The sequence below is a fragment of the Esox lucius genome, chromosome 24 (assembly GCF_011004845.1).
Source record: "Esox lucius isolate fEsoLuc1 chromosome 24, fEsoLuc1.pri, whole genome shotgun sequence".
Taxonomy (NCBI): Eukaryota; Metazoa; Chordata; class Actinopteri; order Esociformes; family Esocidae; genus Esox; species Esox lucius.
In genome coordinates this window covers 27,303,665-27,323,770 of record NC_047592.1, presented here as the reverse complement: position 1 = coordinate 27,323,770, position 20,106 = coordinate 27,303,665, and the positions used below count along the sequence as shown (strand labels likewise).

The 20,106-nt window shown below is 40.9% G+C and overlaps 2 protein-coding genes across 5 annotated transcripts in view; one reads left to right on the top strand and one right to left on the bottom strand.

The window, feature by feature from the left end:
- Positions 1-3,192, top strand: part of dok1b (docking protein 1b) — a 34,539-nt gene extending 31,347 nt beyond the window's left edge. The window contains exon 7 of the mRNA XM_010887664.5: positions 181-3,192. Coding sequence (XP_010885966.2) covers positions 181-1,106 — 926 coding nt within the window. The 3' untranslated portion in view covers positions 1,107-3,192. The remainder of the gene's footprint in view (positions 1-180) is intronic.
- Positions 3,193-10,605: 7,413 nt separating this feature from the next.
- The window catches only part of m1ap (meiosis 1 associated protein), a 108,123-nt gene continuing 98,622 nt past the window's right edge, over positions 10,606-20,106 (bottom strand). For 3 of the 4 annotated variants that reach the window (XM_020043131.2, XM_034290380.1, XM_020043132.2), the window contains 4 exons: positions 18,502-18,643; positions 17,672-17,872; positions 12,488-12,661; positions 10,606-11,214 (listed from right to left, as the gene is read on the bottom strand). In XM_020043131.2, the coding sequence (XP_019898690.2) occupies positions 11,032-11,214; positions 12,488-12,661; positions 17,672-17,872; positions 18,502-18,643 (700 nt within the window). In that variant the 3' untranslated portion in view covers positions 10,606-11,031. Of the gene's footprint in view, positions 11,215-12,212; positions 12,253-12,487; positions 12,662-17,671; positions 17,873-18,501; positions 18,644-20,106 lie in introns of those variants that run through there. The other variant, XM_020043133.2, reaches the window with a different exon arrangement.

Genomic DNA, 20,106 nt, shown 5'->3' with positions numbered 1-20,106 from the left:
AACTCTAACCTTTCTCCACCACTTTCTTACCTAATATACATAAAAATACATAAAAATACATAAAAACTAATTGTTGTATTTGTACTGTAGATTTCAGGTTTTAAGTACTTTCATTGTTTTATGTTTTTTGGTCCCATCTAGGGTGAATAGTATTAAACAGATTTTTTTGTCTTACCTCAGGTAAAGGAGTAGGAGCGCTCATGTCTCAAGAAGAACTAGGGAGCGTGTACTCTGAACCAGCAGACTGCATTCGCGCCCCATCTCTTTCTCCTGGTGACAACCTCTACTCCGACCCTGTGGACACCCTAAAATCCCCTTCCCCAAATGCCCCGATTCCTGTCCCTCGAATCCGCCCTGTCAGTGATGAGGGAGGCGTTACTGGAGTTGGTGGTCGTATCCAAAGCAATAGCCAGCCCGAGCCTCTCTATTCAGACCTTTATGATCGCGTCACTTTGGATTTGATAACGAGGGTGGGTGCTGTGGGGCTGGAGGGAGGTGGAGGGAAAATACACTTGCAAGGGGGGCAGGCAGAAGCAACAGCAACATCATCGACAACACGCATTAATATGGAACACATCTATGATGAGCCAGAGGGCAGAGAAAGAGTTTTTTTGGGAACAGGATTTGGAGTGGCACCACTCTATGACAAGGCTCAAACAGACCCCCAGAGGAGAACCAAAGGAAGCGATGCAAAAGACCCTCCTCTACAGCCCAACGAGGGGCTTAACAAGTTGGCTACTGACAGCTACTTGGTCCCACCCTATGGAAAACAACCCCAACTGCAACTTCCGTTCCATAGAGGACCAGGTGGTGTCAGGTGGCCCCCAAAGCCAGCCCCTAAGCCCAATGTGGCTGCTCTTCCTCGGAAGGAACCTGTGCCTCTGCCTCTGGGAAAGACCGGGCATGGAAGTTCAAACAACTTTAACAATAATAACAGCAGTGGAGGGGAATACAAGGCTGGGGCAGGAGAGGAAGGCAGCAGGAGAGGGAGGAACTCTGAGCTCTACAGTAAAGTGTCTCGATACAAGACCCCATCCAATGCCTGGTACACCCACAGCGGCTTGCCATCCCCTGATATTATCTATGACAACCTGGGAGACATTTAAGATTAGACCCTAGATGCTGATCCAGAGGTAGTTTAGCATTTTTCTCACTAATGCTCTGGATTGGATGGGTAGGGCTGGTCCTAGATCTGTAGATAGGGCTAAAAATGAACCCTGGAATATGACTAAAAAACATGGTTCCCTCCAAACAAATAGACTTGTCCCACAGAAAATTCAATTGCAAATATGGACATTGGAAAGTTAGCCAACGAAACCTTGAGGTTGATCATACAGTGACTGTTTTCCACTTGGCACCCTTTTCCCTCATCCACTACTTCTGAAAGGAGCCCTGTGGATCCTAGAGATGATGCACTCTCAGAAGTTGGATAACTGCTGGAAATACTTGTGTGGCTTGCAGTAAGTGGAGTGAACTCCATTTTCAGTGGGAGAATTGATTAGCTGTGTTGACTATGCACTTAAAGGAATGCCTATAACATGTTTTTGCACTGCTTTGCGAACTGTTCTATGATGTAATGCTCATTGCTCTTAATATCTAGCTTTCAAAGAAACATTTAAGAGCAAATACTGTTTTGACGGCCCTGTCTAAACTATGAGACTCAACTGTTGGAGATGGGGATTTGTTAAAGTAGCACAATAGAGATTTACATGCTCACAGAATTGTTTGTACATGTCCCAAATGGGCACCCTATTTCCAAGATAGTTGTGCCTCGTGCAAAAGTAGTGGCCTACATAGTAATTAGGATGCCATTTGGGATATACAGTTTTTTATTGTAAGAGACCTCCAGTTAACTTTACAAACTAATATTTTGCATTTTGTGTGTGTTTTTGTACGTCAAAACAGCTGCGCTGTGTTGTAAATATGGTAATGATATTAATAAACATTTGAGAAAAATCACTATAGTTAATGTTTTCCATTCAGGGCTCCTTTCAATCCATCTCGTCAAACGTTTGAGCTAATGGGCAATATACATTTAAAACATTCAGCACTTACCATAAATGCAGTCACCAAATGGGGAAACAAAAAAAATATATATATTGCAACCTAGAGAATTCGGTGATGCAGACCAACAAGTGCTCTTCATCTTTTCCATAAAGTCCAAAATACTGTTAAACAGTTACAAATTGCATTACACATTACTGGTCTGAAGAAGAAAATAAAACATGTAGACTATCCCTGTAGAATGGCTCAGGTAGTCTCAAGGGGACAATATTTCACTGTCTTTCAAAGGGACAAGAGTGGTTTCCAAGCAAACAACAGTATTTTTTTGTCTGTTCCTCCTTCTGAAACACTGTGTTTGCAGGTGCCCATTGAAAGACAGGAGAGCAATAGCATGGACAGATCTGGGATTTGGAAAGATGGAAGGTGGAGGGGTATCTAAAAAACACCCAAAGGTAATACAGGGAAAGTGAAGAAATAGAGAGAAAAAAGCTATGAAAGAGAAATCGAGGGACGGTTTTTTGGTAAAAAAAAGGTGGAAAGAATGAAAGAAGGGAGAAGAAAGGGGTGGGGGAAAACAGAGAGACAGAGACAGGAAAAGGCCTAGAACAGTGTGTGCCTGCTACCACAGCCAACCAGACATTTTGTTAATTTAGCCAGTATTCATCCACATACCAAATGACTTATTTTTTTCTCTTTCTTTTTTATACCCTTTTCTGAGAAGTCTTGGTTGAGATTCATGGCATGTCAGCGCTAAGGCTGGCGTCCCTGGACCGTTGCTAATGGCAACCAAACAACAGAACTCCACAATGAAAAGAAAGGAAGGAATCCTTCAAGTCAATTTCATGGCCCATGGTACCAGTTAGTCGTTAGGAACTGACAAAAACAACAACAAAAAACAGGTCTTCTAGAAATATTATGCCATCAATGTTATTAACTGTTAGATCACGTTAACAGTTAACACTCATGCTGCTGATTCACACACAACTATTATTTAAAGAACACTATGTATCAGCATAGCTTAAGCACTTTTATGTATTTTGTGTGCATGTGTGTGTGTAATATCTGCTGCCTATCATTGGTTTAATACCATTATTCAGACCCTATCACCTTTTCTACATTTTGTCATGCATTTTGTAATTATTTGTCTTATCTCTTATTCCAAAATAAAATACATTTTTTCCTCATCTACCCATGATGACCAAACAGGTTATTAGAAATGTTAGCTATTTTATATAAAAATCTGAATGATCAAATGTACATACGTTTTTAGAGCCCTTACTCAGTATTTTGAACTAGTCTCCCAGTCTCACTAAAAAAATCCCCACAGCATGATACTGCCACCATGTTTCACCCTAGGGATGGTATTGGCCAGTTGATTAGCAGTGCATGTTTTCCTCCAGATGTGACACTTGGCATTCAGGCCAAAAAGTTCAGTCTTGCTTTCATCAGACCAGAGAATCTTGTTACTCATGATCTGAGTCCTTTAGGTGCCTTTTGGCAAATTCCAAGTAGACTATCATTTGTCTTTTACTGAGGAGTGTTTTTGATCTGGCAACCATAAAAAGCCTGGTGGGATTCTGGAAAGTTCTCGCATCTTCACACAGGAACTCTGGAGCTCTGTCAGAATGACAGTCAGGTTCTTGGTCACCTGCTTGACCAAAGCCCCTTTCCCCTGATTGCTGAATTTAGCAGAGCGGCCAGCTCTAGGAATAATGTTGGTGGTTCCAAACTTCTTACATTTAAGAAAGATACAGAGACCATTGTTCTTGGGGACCTCCAATGCTGCAGAAATATTTTGGTACCCTTTGATAGAATATTGGCATGAGAAACTTAACACAACACATATGTGCCTACTAACTCTGAGCAAAGGACAAAAGATGGGATGTGGTGCTGGGTCCGTTATTGATGAGCCCCACACACCCTGTCCATATCTCCTGATAGGAGTTTTCTATGTGATTGTCATAGACTCTATGAATAGACCCATGGACCGTATGTTGGAACATACCATTGTGAGGAAGCCTGTCTGTACCTGATGATAAACATGTATTTTAGTTCTGTTCTCTTGTTAGTGGAGTGGTACTTTTATCTGGTTCTATATGAGTTACTGTATCACAAACAGTTGGTATCCACTATTGAGGGGCCCCACACAACCTGATAAGCATGTGGAGCCAGGAACTCAAGAGGGGACACAATTTCTAGTGTAAATAGCAAAGGGTCTGAATACTTTAATGTGATATTTCTGTTTAATTCTTTTTAATAAATAATAAAATTTAAAAATGTGTTTTGCTTTGTATGCAGTATTTTGTGTAGATTGATGAGGCCTGAATACTTTCTGAATGCACTGTATATTGAACAGGGAAGCCTTTATGTTCCTCTCTTCCTTGACCTTTATACCATTTGATATACAGACAAGCTGCCATATGAATTTAACCCCTTTGCGTGTGGATGACTGTGTGTGTGTGTGTGCGCGTGTGTGCGTGTGTGTGTGTGTGTGTGAGAGAGAGAGTGCAAGATTGGCTGTATTTTGCAGCCCCATTCTGATTACTTAATGGGGTAAGGTGCCAAAACCGCACATTCTTAAGATATGCATAGTTAAATAATGCAAATATAGTACATAACAATATAAACTCAAGAATTATTGGCACCCTTGATGAAATTTAGCAAAAGTGAATACAACAAATGAACAACAAACAATCAGTCATCTTTTTTGGCTTAAATATAAGCATTTCAACACAATTTCTCAAACACAAAACGTTATTAAGTAGTATGATTTTTCTGTTCAAAAGTTTGGAGTCACTTAAAAATGTCCTTGTATATGAAAGAAAAAAATAAATGTCCACATCAAATTGATCAGATACAAACGTTTTGAGAATGACAAAAATATAAATGTTCACAAAGTCTGCTGCCTTAGTTTAAATGATGGAAATTTGCATTTACTCCAGAATATTATGAAGAGTGATCAGATGAATTGCAATAAATTGCAAAGTCCCTCTTTGCCATGAAAATTAATCCCCAAAAAACATTTCCACTGCATTTCAGCCCTGCCACAAAAGGACCAGCTGGATTGGGGCACCACCAGTGCAGAGCTTGCTCAGGAATGGCAGCAGGCAGGTGTGAGTGCATCTGCATGCACAGTGAGGCAAAGACTTTTGGAGGATGGCCTGGTGTCAAGAAGGGCAGCAAAGAAGCCACTTATCTCCAGGAAAAAAAATCAGGGACAGGCTGATATTTTGCAAAAGATACAGTGATTGGACTGCTGAGGACTGGGGTAAAGTAATCTCCTCGGATGAATCCCCTTTCCGATTATTTGGGGCATCCAGAAAAAAGCTTGTCCGGAGAAGACAAGGTGAGCGCTACCATCAGTCATGCCAACAGTAAAGCATCCTGAGACCATTCATGTGTGGGGTTGCTTCTCAGCCAAGGGAGTGGGCTCACTCACAAATGGGCCTAAGAAGATGGCTCAGGGAACAAAACATCTAAAGTTTGGGTCCATGGCCAGGAAACTCCCTAGACCTTAATCCCATTGAGAACTTCTGGTCAATCCTCAAGAGGAGGGTGGACAAACAAAAACCCACAAATTCTGACAAACTCCAAGCATTGATTATGCAGTCAGGACGTGGCCCAGAAGATAATTGACAGCATGCCAGGGCGGATTGCAGAGGTCTTGAAAAAGAAGGGTCAACACTGCAAATATTGCCCCTTTGCATAAACTTTATGTAATTGTCAATAAAAGCCTTTGCCACTTATGAAATGCTTGTAATTATACTTCAGCATACCATAGAAACATCTGACAAAAATATTTAAAGACACAGAAGCAGTTTAAAAATGTATATTTGTGTCATTCTCAAAACTTTTGACCACAACTGTAGACATTGTTCATGTTGTAAATAACTATTGTAGTTAGAAAGTTAATGGAATATTTACATATGCTATTCATTTTTAATGGAATATTTACATAGGCTATAGAGGTCCATTATCAGCAGCCATCAATCCTGTGTTCCAATGGTATGTTGAGTTTTCTAATCCAAGGTTATCAATTTAAAAGCCTATGTGGTGAATTGTTAGTACAACTGAAAACTATTTTCCTGATTAAAGAAGCAATAAAACTATCTTTAGACTAGTTGAGTATCTGAAGCATCAGCAATTGTGGGTTTGATTAAAGGCTCAAAATGGCCAGAAACAAACAACTTTCTTCTCAAAGTCATCAGTCTATTCTTATTCTGAGAAATAAAGGCTATTTTATTTGAAAAATTGCCAAGAAACTGTACAATGCTGTGTACTACTCTCTTCACAGAATGGTGTACAATTGAGCAATAGGACAAATACATTAGGATGTCTAGTTTGAGAAACAGATGCTTCACAGGTCCTCAACTGGCAGTTTCATTAAATAGTACCCGGAAAACACTAGTCTCAATGTCAACAGTGAAGAGTCAACTCTGGGATGCTGGCCCTTTTTTCCTATCTTCCTCTGTCCAGTGTCTGTTTTTTTCCCTTAATCTTTTTATTGGTCAGTCTGAGATATGGCTTTGCTTTGCAACTGCCTAGAAGGCCAGCATCCCGGAGTCACCTCTTCACCTCACACCTATGACAATCAAAGGTCTTGCAATGTGCTGCATGGGGGAATAGTCCAAGATCCCTCCGTAAGTGTGTGCCAACCATTATCTGACTTCACAAGAAAAGGCTAAATGTTGTTATCCACTCCAGTGGATGCTTCATGAAATATTGATAGTTAGGGAGAAACCTATGAAACTTAAGCAGAGCCGGCCTAGAAGAGCCAATGTCACTGACTGAATAACTCACTGACTTACATGACTACCAATTGTTAAATAGTGTAGTGGTTAGAGACATGGACTACAGAACAACAGGTCCTGGGTTTGACTCCTGTCACAGTAAAAAGGTGACATAGCTATAATAATAGGAAGTGTTCAGGATAAACAAACACTTTGCTGGCTACAGGTTTCTCTTGTCTTTTCACTTCAGTCAGTTATGATCACCTATATTGATAGATAATGTATCAATGTCATTCACGAATGGCTAATTAGCTGTTAAAACTGCCAGTGGCAAAAGAGGATTTGTTCGGGACAGACAAAAACCTAGCTGGCTACAACCTACAGTAGCTATGTTAAAGAAAGCCTAAAATGAAACTATTTACTGTTTAAGTGCAACTATTTCTGGTGGATTGTGAATTATGTTTAAGGACTTGTTCAGGATAGACAAAACTTTGCTAACTACACGATTCTCTCGTCTTTTCACTTGACGAGAATGTCAGTTATTGTCACCTATATTGATACAGTAGTTATTGTATCAATGTCATTCATGAATGGCTAATAAGCTGTTAAAACAGCCAGTGGCAAAAGCCGTACAGTTCAAAGATGCAATTTGTGGTGGAGGGTAAACTTAATAAGAAACGTTACTCAGTTTAACACAATGGTTAATTGTGTCTAACAAAATATTCAAACTTGGTGTGTTTATTTTGTGACAAAATTATATAATGTCAAGAGGCTATACCAACACCCAGCAAAAAGTATTGCTCTGTAGCGTAGTGATTAAAGACACAGCCTTTCATGTGGCGACCCGGGTCTGAATCTCAGGAAGGCAATGGGGATCAATGCTTTTTATTGCGGGCCGGCTGAACTAGGCTTGCCTGGTTTCTTGTTTGTATTAACCTATGCCCAATTTAGTTAAGTGTGCCAATACTTCTTGAGTTGACTATATATTGTGGCATTGTTCTGTAACTTAAATTTTATCACCCTCTTTATATTAGCCACTCCCATGCATTTGTCTATATCTGTCTTACTGTGTGCCCTAACATGTCTGTAACTTGCTCTTTGTTGCTGTATTTTGCAGCAGTTCTTTACCTCCCACTTGTCAGCCATAATCTCACTCAAAAAGAGGAGCCACTTAGATATTGAGTACAGTATAGAGGGGAATATTGGAAATTTGAAAATGCACCCTTGTTAGAAGAAGCGTTATCTGTCTTTTGTTATGGTTTCCATCAGCAGTGGAAACCATAACAAAGCTCTCCCTCCTTGTACCATTAAACATTTAGTTTGTACACAAACATTGGAGTAAAACATGCTTATATTTTGGGCTCTGATGGGCACACTCATGTGGCAACAAATGGATGTTGCAAAGGAAGACTGCTCCTTTAACTCTCTTATTGGAAGATACATTTTGACTAACGATATGTTTAAAATGACATTATGTTGAGATAAATGTGGTAAATCAATATTTCCTATGAATTTGAATGGATTTGAGACATGGAGAGTAGAGCTGTCTTGTTGACCCAGGGTAGTAGCACCACATTAGCTTCCTATGTGCGTTCCGTTCCCGTCTTCTTCTCTAAATCTGCACAGCATCCCCCTCCCCCCTTATTGTTTTTTCCTGTGATTGTCCTCTCCGACCCAAACACACACACACACACACACACACACACCATGAACATGCGCTAACCTGAAACAGGAACTGTTGTAAAAATAGGAAGTCCAGTAAAAACGATACAAGGTCCCTCTGAACTAACATGGCTCTGTGTGCTTCAGGTCATTTGTGCCCAAGCACTGTAATGTTAAGAACCGTTTATACATGTGGTATCCAATTCACTTGAAGAATAAACAGATTTGATGTGTGTGTGTTAGCACATTGTGTTTTGAGTGTCAACACTTGGCCATTCTAGACAGGACAAGATGCGAGGGACCTTGAGTCTAACCACATAATCTGCCATTCACATTCTGAAACTGACTCGTACCCCACCACATCTATATTTAGCTTTTGGTGGTCTAGAGAAGGCTTAATATAGAAAGAGGAACCAAGGTGCATTCCTCTGTACTGTATATACTTGAATGAAGAAGTTTTAGAATTCCAGAAGTTGTTTTGTTGTGACATCTGACCAGAGAAACAGAACAGACTGCAAAACAGAACTTAATGTTTTAATAAATATTTTTAAGCTGAACTGTTTGGTTAAATACAATTAAAAACATCAGTGTTTCAGAACAACATGTATACCACACCTTATATTTAAAATGACTATTGGGGATTAATTAAATAATCTAACAAGGAAACGAAACATTAATCTTATTAACTTTCTTTTTTTTGGTTGGCAGCATCCACTTTCACAGTCAGATGGAACAGGACCTTTGTCAAATGTTTTGAAACTATTGACCTTTTCACTATTAAAGTGTCAATATTTGTGAGACAGAAAGAATAGTTAAATGTCAGTCAAGATAGACATGGCTTAAAAAAGAAGGTGAAAGACAGGTTTCCAAACTGTAATATGCTTAGGATAGTGATGCAGTGTATGACGTTAATGAAACTCCACCCAAACAAAATAAATGTAATGCCAACCAGTGGCTGAAAGACACTGTGATAGATAACGCTTAAGATATCACGTCTATATTGTTTTTGTACAAATGGGAGGTTTTTGACTGTACCAATGACAGTGTTCTTCTTTTATGCCCCAATCCATTGACGTCTTCATCGCATCTATCTGGGGGCACTGCTTGCCCTAGCTAAGTAGGAGAGAAATATTCTGTACTGTGACCTTACAAATTCACAATGCCATGACACTGTGGAATAGCAGAAGCCTGTTTAACGTTTGGCTGACGCGGGTTACAAACGTTCCAAGTCCGGTGTGACATCACAATGTCATTGCATCACAATGCAGGGCTGTCACTGTGACGCGTTCTATGCTGCAAGAGTTCAGTGTGCTAGCGGAATAGCGGGAGTTCACTTAACCACGCAAGTCTGAATGTGTGTCTGACCTTATTAGTGTGTGAATATTTGTCTAACTAGAAGTGTCAGCATGTGCATGTGTTACAAACTGTGCATTACTGACACCCTTGACTGGGCATATTATCCATTGACAACATCACATATAGAACTCAGAGGTCCTAGCCTCTAAACCCCCTCCATCTCTGTCTTGAAGCAGCTTACTTTCGTCCTAGATAACAAGCCTTGGTTGTAACCAAACTGGCACCCTGTTTGCTATTTAGTGCACTACTTTTGACCAGAGCCTAGTAAGTAGGAATTATAATGTCATTTGGGAAACCACCCTGTCTGAGGTGGTCACATTGACCGAATAGAGGCCCCCTCTGATTCCTTCAGTTCTACTTCGCCTTCTTTTTCTATTTTTTTCCCTATCGTCACTCTGCTTTATCACACAGGGTGCTTTGACCAGCACTGGGAGGCTGTGTGTTAAGACTGTGTGTTCTAACACACAATGCCTCCGTTTACACATCGAAGAAGTGTAATTCCTTCTCTGATCTCGTGCTTTCATGCACAACCCCAACTGGCTTGCTTCCTTTTTTTAATCATTCATTCTTTCTCCTGTCTTTTATTGTTGGCTTTTAATGCTGCCTCAGCAGTCTAAATAGGCCAGCTAGGAAAACTTTACCTACTATGCCACACATACACATAGTGTGGGCAGACTTATAGTTGTTAAACAGTTGAACACCCCAGTAAAAACCTTTTCACAATCTAATAGGTTACATTTCACTCTTAGTGCAGTTTATTTATTTGCATTTGGGTGTGTGTGTCCATGTAATTACTTCATTGTGTGTGTGTTTTTGTAATTATTGCAGCGTGTGTTCCTGTAATTACTTCAGTGTGTTTGTGTAATTACTTCAGTGTGTGTGTGAGTTTGTGTAATTACTTCAGCTTGTGTGCGTGAGCAGCTTTGATTCTGTACCGACTGTAGGAACCACATTACCATATTAACAGTTAAAGTGGCGCTGACTCATCAGCAAACTTTGTACCCCGTTAGCACTGCTTCTGCGTAGCTCTGCCTACTTGAGTGTGGCTGAATAAATGGAACCTATGTGGTGCTCTGTTGACGTAGAGGTCCTAAGGGCTGACCTTGCTAAGTTCATTGGATATGTTCAGTTAGAGTGTTGACCTCCATCTCAAGATGAAGGGACTTGCTTGTCAAACTTGTTTGGTTGTCAAAAACCTGTTTGTGAGCCTACTTCGCATGTGGTCATTACGAAACCGCTCCATGTTGAAGGTCTCAGGTTTGCCCTTCTGTCATGAGACTCAAAGGAACATGAGTCGATCGTGGTCCTCGCAGCAGCCCAGTGGCTTTGCGGTGGCCTGGGAGCTGCCACTCGTGGTCAGGGCGAGCCGGGATATCTTCGGGGGAGGCGGGGCTGAGGGGAAGGGTGCGACGGCCACTCTCACCCTGCTGCTACCCCTCTGAGACTGACCACACTGTTGCTGCTGGGAGGGTGCAAACACAAACAAGAAAAAGGAAAATAGTGGAATTTTGCTGACGGGGAAGGAGAGGGGTATTTCTTGCAGTAGTGCACTATATAGGAAGTAGGAAGAGGCAGTTTTTCCTGACTATGTGACCTGACCAAGCACAGTGTTGGGACCTTACTAATAATACTGGACGTTGTGTTTCCTTTTCAGTTCATTTGGTTATGTGTTAGTGTGGGAAGTACGTATTATGAACTCACTGTGTCTTGTACTCATTGCAGGGAAACAATATTTTGTGTTTGGATGGACAGCTGAACTAACCTTACGAGAGATTGAAATTGTATTGTTCATTTTGTGGATTCACTCCAACTGTGTGTTTTTTCATGTGTAATGATTAGCTATACGAGTCATCACTGATAAGGTCTCCTGCAATGCAAATACAGCACACTGTATAACGTTACACTTTAATTTGCTTGCTTTCTCTCTATATATCTCCTCTTCTCAGTTCCTCCATCTTTTTCAGCCACCCCCCTTTATCTTTGTCTGTCTGTTTGTCTGTCTCCCTCTCTGTCTCTCCCAAACCAAGCAATTTCTCTCTCACTCTTAAAGGCTCTGAGGAACTGTATATAGTACTACCACCTAGTGGATTGTTTGGGAAACCCACAAATGTATCACTGTTAAAAACACTGTTTAAAATATTTACTGAAGCGGCATTATAAGTCTGATTTTCTTAGGAATCTAGTGAAAGTAAACTAGTGTAAGTCAGGTACATGTTATAAACATTCCTAGTCAACACTCCTAGACAATAACATTTATAGAGGTCCTGGGCTGACAAAGGTCCAAGGGTCAGACCTCTGTGCCGAAAAACAATGCTTCCTTAATATACTAAAAACTTTCACAAAACAATTCTTGTGATTACTGATTACTGATTACCTGAGGTATATCAACAAATGTATCATATTTAAACTAGACAACAGGGCACATCCACTTTTCAAATAAATCTAGTCAATCAAACCTGTGTGTGGTGCAGGGGTACTACCCAGACTAGAGAAGCCCCTCCTGTAAAAAAAAAAAAAAGTAAAAAAAAAAAGACCTGTCATCCTGGTACTGCAGCAGTTGGCAACTCCAGTCCAGGAGGGCTGAAACACTTATTTTTTTATGCCCCCTTGGTTCAAATCAATGACATGTGAGCGCAAATAATTAGCCAGTAGAAACCTCCCAAAAAGAAAAAAATAGTAATGAAATCCAGGACTGAAGTTGCCAACGCCTGCTGTGATGTCTCAGGCATAACTACCTGTTTTGGCTGTTGTGCTGCTGGTCGTGGTTGGTCCCTGCGGAGGTGCTGCTGCGTTTTGTAGGGATATGACGGTCTGGACAGTGCTTCTCTAGTCACCAGGTGTTGGTACAGGTTACTCCTCAGGGACAGAGGGTTAAAGAGAGTGTCCAGTTCCAACTGATCTAGACAACCCTGAGGAGCGATGAGAAAGGGAATACATTTTAAGGTGCAAGAGTGAGATAAAAAGTTACATGCAAATTAAAAAGCAAAATAAGACATTCAGCATTACTCTGATATAATATACATATACAATACCATAAAAAAAGTTTTTGGCCCCTGTCAGATGTTTTGCATCTCATTTCCAATGAGAGACAGCGAATCACAGCGACAGCAGGCACAGCTACTCTCTGAGACAAAGTGATGCTTGTCGCTGGGAGATTTTGTGTCCGAGAGTAGTTCCGCCCGCTGTTCGCCAGGATTTGCTGGCTCTCGTTGGACATGAATGAGAGCATGTCTCTTTGTAGCTCTAGCGAGCGGACAGCGTATACATATGGCTTGTTATGAGGTATGCAGTTGCTATAAATCGTGCAATCACCCAATGGGCATCTGTATTTAAATATTCCACCAAGTACCACCAAGACGGATTGTCAGCCACCCGCTTGGCTGTTATGCAGACCAGGTGCTGTTTTTCTATTGGCATGGCTGGTCAGGGACTGTTTGCGAAAGTTGTCAGTGCCTTTGTAAAAAGATCTACATTTGTCCACTCTAGCCGGGAACTTACGATTGACAACACAGTGTATCTGAGTTCCATCGAAGTTGAAACAGGTCAATTATTTCTTGCACTGAAGTAAAAATGTTTGAGCTTGTTGTTATCCTTGTGCCCTTTTTCAATTGAGTGACTCACGCAAGTTTAAAAATAAAAATACTAGATAGCCACACGTCACATCACTGCTCAACTATTGACTGTCCAACAGTGTGCAAAAGGAGCTGGAAGGTAGTTGTGTGTGTGTGCTAGAATACAAAACAACTAGAGGATTTTGATTTTATAATGATGATTTTTCAATCTAAATATTTTTTGCAGTGGCCTGATCAGGACAGTGCCTTGATAGTTTTATTAGTCACAGCTTGAATTTTTACTGGCCTGGGGCCATCAGGCCATCGTTATTGCCGAGCCCTGCATTAAGAATCTTATATCAAGCATGGTGGTGGCTGAAGTGTGATAGTGGTGGCCTTGTCATGGTTTGAAGATGCTTTGTTTGCATCAGGACCAGGAAAACCTGCCATCCTTAAAGGAACCATTCATTTTACTTTGTATCAGAGATTTCTATAGGAGATTGTAAGGCCATCTGTGAGCTGAACCTGAAAGTCAGCTGGATCACGTAGCAAGGCGATAATCCAAAAACATAAGGAAGTCTATATCACAAGAACAATACATTTTTTGCTTTACAGTAACCCAGTCAAAGTCCAGACCTAAAGCCCATTGAGATGTTGTGGCAATACCCCAAATGAGCAGTTCATGCAAAATAATTCAGTGAACGTAACTTTGCTTTGTGCTGTGTTTGTTCCACAGTGCTGTGTTTGTTCACTCTGGTTCCCTTTTATCTAACAGTAGGTTTTGGTTTAAGATCTGATATCATTCAGTGCCAAAAATATGTAAAAAAGCCAAATAGTGCTTGTGTAAACAATACCGTTTAAAAAAATGTGGCACTACTTACCAAAAGTATGGGCTGAATCCAGCAAATACATACAGCAGGCATGTTTACTGAGATTATGGCATAAACCAAAGGCCATGAAATGTTTCAAAGCATTATTGTCCTAAAATAAACAATGAAATTTTGATGGACCATTACCAAGTCATGGGTTAGGAGTTGTACATATCATAGAACAAACATTTTACTGATTGTTTTGAATTAAAAAAAGATGGTCCATACAGTTTTAAATTTCAGGCTGTAAGGCAACAAAAGGTGAACATTTTGAAAGAGGGGTGGTGACGTTCTATACCCACTGTACAGTGGGGAGAACAAGTATTTGATACACTGCCGATTTTGCAGGTTTTCCCACTTACAAAACATGTAGAAGTCTGTCATTTTTATCATAGGTACTCCTCAACTGTGAGTGACGGAATCTAAAACAAAAAACCAGAAAATCACATTGTATGATTTTTTGTAATTAATTAGCATTTTATTGCATGACATAAGTATTTGATACATCAGAAAAGCAGAATGTAATATGTGGTACAGAAACCTTTGTTTGCAATTACAGAGATCATACGTTTCCTGTAGTTCTTGACCAGGTTTGCACACACTGCAGCAGGGATTTTGGCCCACTCCTCCATACAGACCTTCTCCAGATCCATCAGGTTTCGGGGCTGTCGCTGGGCAATACAGACTTTCAGCTCCCTCCAAAGATTTTCTATTGGGTTCAGGTCTGGAGACTGGCTAGGCCACTCCAGGACCTTGAGATGCTTCTTACGGAGCCACTCCTTAGTTGCCCTGGCTGTGTGTTTCGGGTCGTTGTCATGCTGGAAGACCCAGCCATGACCCATCTTCAATGCTCCTACTGAGGGAAGGAGGTTGTTGGCCAAGATCTCGCGATACATGGCCCCATCCATCCTCCCCTCAATACGGTGCAGTCTTCCTGTCCCCTTTGCAGAAAAGCATCCCCAAAGAATGATGTTTCCTCCATGGTTCACGATTGGGAAGGTGTTCTTGGGGTTGTACTCATCCTTCTTCTTCCACCAAACACGGCGAGTGGAGTTTAGACCAAAAACCTCCATTTCTGTCTCATCAGACCACATGACCTTCTCCCATTCCTCCTCTGGATCCTCCAGATGGTCATTGGCAAACGTCAGACGGGCCTGGACATGCGCTGGCTTGAGCAGGGGGACCTTGCGTGCACTGCAGGATTTTAATCCATGATGGCGTAGTGTGTTACTAATGGTTTTCTTTGAGATTGTGGTCCCAGCTCTCTTCAGGTCATTGACCAGGTCCTGCCGTGTAGTTCTGGGCTGATCCCTCACCTTCCTCATGATCATTGATGCCCCACGAGGTGAGATCTTGCATGGAGCCCCAGAGGGAGATTGACCGTCATCTTGAACTTCTTCCATTTTCAAATAATTGCGCCAACAGTTGTTGCCTTCTCACCAAGCTGCTTGCCTATTGTCCTGTAGTCCATCCCAGCCTTGTGCAGTTCTACAGTTTTATCCCTGATGTCCTTATACAGCTCTCTTGGCCATTGTGGAGAGGTTGGAGTCTGTTTGATTGAGTGTGTGGACAGGTGTCTTTTATACAGGTAACGAGTTCAAACAGGTGCAGTTAATACAGGTAATGAGGGGAGAACAGGAGGGCTTCTTACAGAAAAACTAACAGGTCTGTGAAAGCCGGAATTCCTACTGGTTGGTAGGTGATCAAATACTTATGTCATGCAATAAAATGCAAATTAATTATTTAAAAATCATACAATGTGATTTTCTGGATTCCGTCTCTCACAGTTGAAGTGTACCTATGATACAAATTACAGACCTCTACGTGCTTTGTAAGTAGGAAAATCTGCAAAACTGGCAGTGTATCAAATACTTGTTCTCCCCACTGTATATACAGCTCTGGAAAAAACACTCCTAATTTTTCTTAAATCAGCATATCTACATGTATGGCAGCCATTCCATTACAGTGTCTGTTAAATTACACAGGCACAATTTTACTTAATAAGGTACTGATTTGGTGATTACCTGAAAAGTATAAAAGTAACAAGGAAAAGTATAAAACCACTGCTGTGGTCATCACTATCCTCTTGCAATAGGACCAGATGGATTGCAAAAACAGTATAAATGTTAAATAACTATTCAGCATGATAAAAGGGTTGCAAAGAAAAGCTTTGAGTGAGGAAAAGAAGGGTTAAATTCTGGCTTTACTGGCAGAGGGATACAGTGAGCATCAGGTTGCTTCCATCCTGAAAATGGCTGTTCATATGAACAAGGTCAAGCAACAGACATTGGGGACAACAAAGTTACAGACTGGCAGAGTGCGAAAACGACTGTCCACTGACCAACATGACCGTCAATTCATTCGACTGTCACTCAACAACCATAGGATGACATCAAGTGACCTACAAAAAGAATGGCAAACAGCAGCTGAGGTGAAGTGCACAGCGAGAACGGTTTGAAACAGACTCCTAGGGGCAGGGCTGAAGTCTTGCAAAGCTAGAAAAAAGCCTTTCATCAATGAGAAACAAAGAAGAGCAAGGCTCAAATTTGCAAAAGACCATAAGGACCGTAGAGAGAATGAGTAAGGTCATCCTATCTGACAGATCAAATTCTCAGCTTTGCCCAACACCTCATTGTCTAATGGTAAGACGGAGACCTAGAGAGGCCTACAAACCAAAGTGTCCCACTGTGAAATTTTGTGGAGGATTGGTGATGATCTGGTGATGCTTTAGTAAGCCAGGAATCGGGCAGATTTATTTTTGTGAAGGACGCATGAATCAAGCCAAGTATAAGGTTATCCTGGAAGAACACCTGCTTCTTTCTGCTCTGACAATGTTCCCCCAACTCTGAGAATAGTTTTTTCCACCAGGACAATGCTCCATGCCACAAGCCAGGTCAATCAAGGTGTGGAGGAGGACCACCAGATCAAGACCCTGTCACGGCCAGCCCAATCTCCAGACCTGAACCCCATTGAAAACCTCTGGAATTTGATCAAGAGGAAGATGGATGGTCACAAGCCATCAAACAAAGCCGAGCTCCTTGAAATTTTGTGCCAGGAGTTGCATAAAGTCACCCAACAGCAATGTGACAGACTGGTGGAGAGCATGCCAAGATGCATGAAAGCTCTGATAAAAAAAATATTGATTTCTGAACTCTAAGTTAAAACATTAGTTTTTTTTTGTTGCTGAAAAATGAATAAGAATTTTTTCTTTGCATTTTTCGAGGTCTGTAATGCATATTTTTTTTGGTTATTTGGACCATTTGTTATTTTCTACAAATAAATACTCTAAATTACAATATTTTTATTTGGAATTTGGGAGTAATGTAGTCAGTAGTTTATAGAATAAAACAAAACAGTATATTTTTCTCAAACACATACCTATGAATAGTAAAACCAGAGAAACTGATAATTTTGCAGTGGTCTCTTAATTTTTTCCAGAGCTGTATATATATATGTGTGTGTGTGTCTGTATCTGTGTGTATATAACTTCAGTATGTACCTGTATTATGTTAAGTGCGTCTGGTGGGGGGTCCTGATTTGAGTCAGGCAGTTGGCAGGGTAGCAGTAGCTCTCTGTTGGCCACGGGTTTGAGGAGGAGAGTGAGGGAGGCAGAAGGCTGGAGCAGGTAATGGCTACACACACCCCCAGTAAAGCCCCCGACAGCAGGCTCTGAACGTACCAGTAGAAACCAGTCACGAGCCTGAGAAAAAGGGAGAGTTATCAGGAAATGTGAGAGAGGAGGTTTGAAGGTTAGGAAAATGTAGACCATAATACTGGGGTGGGCAAGAGCCTTGAGTAACACGCCTACTCTTAGTAGGCATGTTACACGCTTACATGCCTACTCTGTGATCTTTGATGAGCACAGAAAGTCAGGATACCTATTTAATGTCCCATCTGAAAGATGACACAATAATGCAAAATATGTCCTCTTTACTGCCGTGGGGCACCATGACTTGAAATTTAGACCAGAAGAAAGAATTCCCCCTCTTGCCCATCCAACACTACTTCCAGCAACATCGGGTCTCCCATCCAGGGGTAGTTCAAGACCTACCATGATTAGCAACAGAAGCAAACCAGCAGTGTGATGCAGGCCACTATGCTGCTGCATGTGGGTCACACACACAAGTGCCCAAACCCTACCCTAAACTTAACCATAACCTAAACCCACATGCTTAAATGTAAACATAATTTTATTATTTTCTCAAGTAAACAGTATACCAAAAATCCAATTGTGTTTTTTATTCGCATCAAGCTCATTTGCCATAGGCTCAAGTGCTCACATTATAACTTCTCATCATATCTAACTACCTTTTTCTCTCACTTACTGACCCTCAGCGTGCGGCAGAGAGCGTGGAAGAGGTGCTGGTTGTTCTCCATGTCTTCCCAGTCCAGTTGCCAACAGGTAGTAGGTCTGACAATAAGGGGTAAGCCGTATAACACGCTCTCACACACACCGTCTGCATGCAGGGCCCTGCAGCATACACATGTGCATATAGTAGTTTCAAGTTTTTTGTTTAGTTATCCTACATGATGCAAACCCTACAACTAAATTCTTAATTGCATATATAAATCTTCTCCACTAAGTTTAGGAACACCCTTAAGTAGTATGCCTGTTTGTCTTTATTTAAGCAACACATCTCCATTGGAGATCTGGTGGAGATCTAATTGGAATATCTTTTTGTTGTATTATTTTATTTTTCCAATACAAACTGGATATCGGCTTTATTCATGTGCACTCTGTTCACATGACAACAAAGAAGATATACTTGAGTATGTTTCCTTTTTTTCTGAGATAAAAGATTACAAACTGCAACTCTACAGTGTTGGCTCAACACATTTCCACCAATCCCGCAAAAGACAGGCTTTCACGACACTGAACTTTTCACACTGAATATAGATTATTTTCCAATTTGCTGAACCATTGAAAGGATCGAGTCCGTCTTTTTTCCGAAACATCAAGATCCATTCTTTAATCCCAATACAATCAGATAGGGCATTTAAATGGATAGTTCGTCCAAAAATCATATTTCAGTGACAGTCTCCTTCCCCTGAGTAGTTCATTCAGGCACATAGAGAAATGTTTTAAAACAATCCATTATTCAGCTTTGTCTTAGTGACCATTTAACGTTATTAGCATTGTACAAATTCATGAATGGAAACTGTACGTACCCCTATGAAAAAGCTGCATAGAAAGTGAAAAATGACTCTAAAATACTCCAAACTAAGACAAGTGGTGTTGTTTACCTCAAAGAACGTGATGTTGTATTCCTCTAAATAAAGTTTACATTTTAGCGATTCTCATTTCAAATAAATGGGTACTTCCTGTGTTTACCAGTCAGATGTGTTCACAATTACATCAATCGACGCTTTCAATCTGGAAGAGTATGTGTATAAACAGTAAACGAAAGTTAGTATTCGCTAGCTAGAAAGCAAGTTACCTATTTCGTCTTTGATATTCACCTCGGACAGTCAAACTTTATTTGCTAAGAGAAAAAGGAAAATACTTGTATTATGTCTGACTCTGAATACGAGCAGGAAGAACATTTTCCGTGGGATAGAGCCTTACTTGTTCTAACCATTTAACAGATGATGAATTGACCGAATAAAAGCTTGGAGAGCAGCTATGGGGGGCAATGGTGAACATATGTTATTCCCCAACCCTTGCCCAGAATATCCAGAGGTAATCTGTGTATTATAACCTAGCAAGTGTTACTTACAATTACAATCAGTCTTGTCTCCACAGGTTGAACTGTGTAACTTGATGGAATTGCATTTGCCTTTAGTCCTCTTCTAAGTGAACGTGGGTCACAATCCTCTGTATTAAAATGTTTCTCGCAGTAACTGTATGTCTCGTTGGCAAAGTTGGCTCCATTGATTCTCCCACAATACGAGTCGGGAGAGGCAGAGGTACTGTCCCAATTGCAGAGCAGGTAA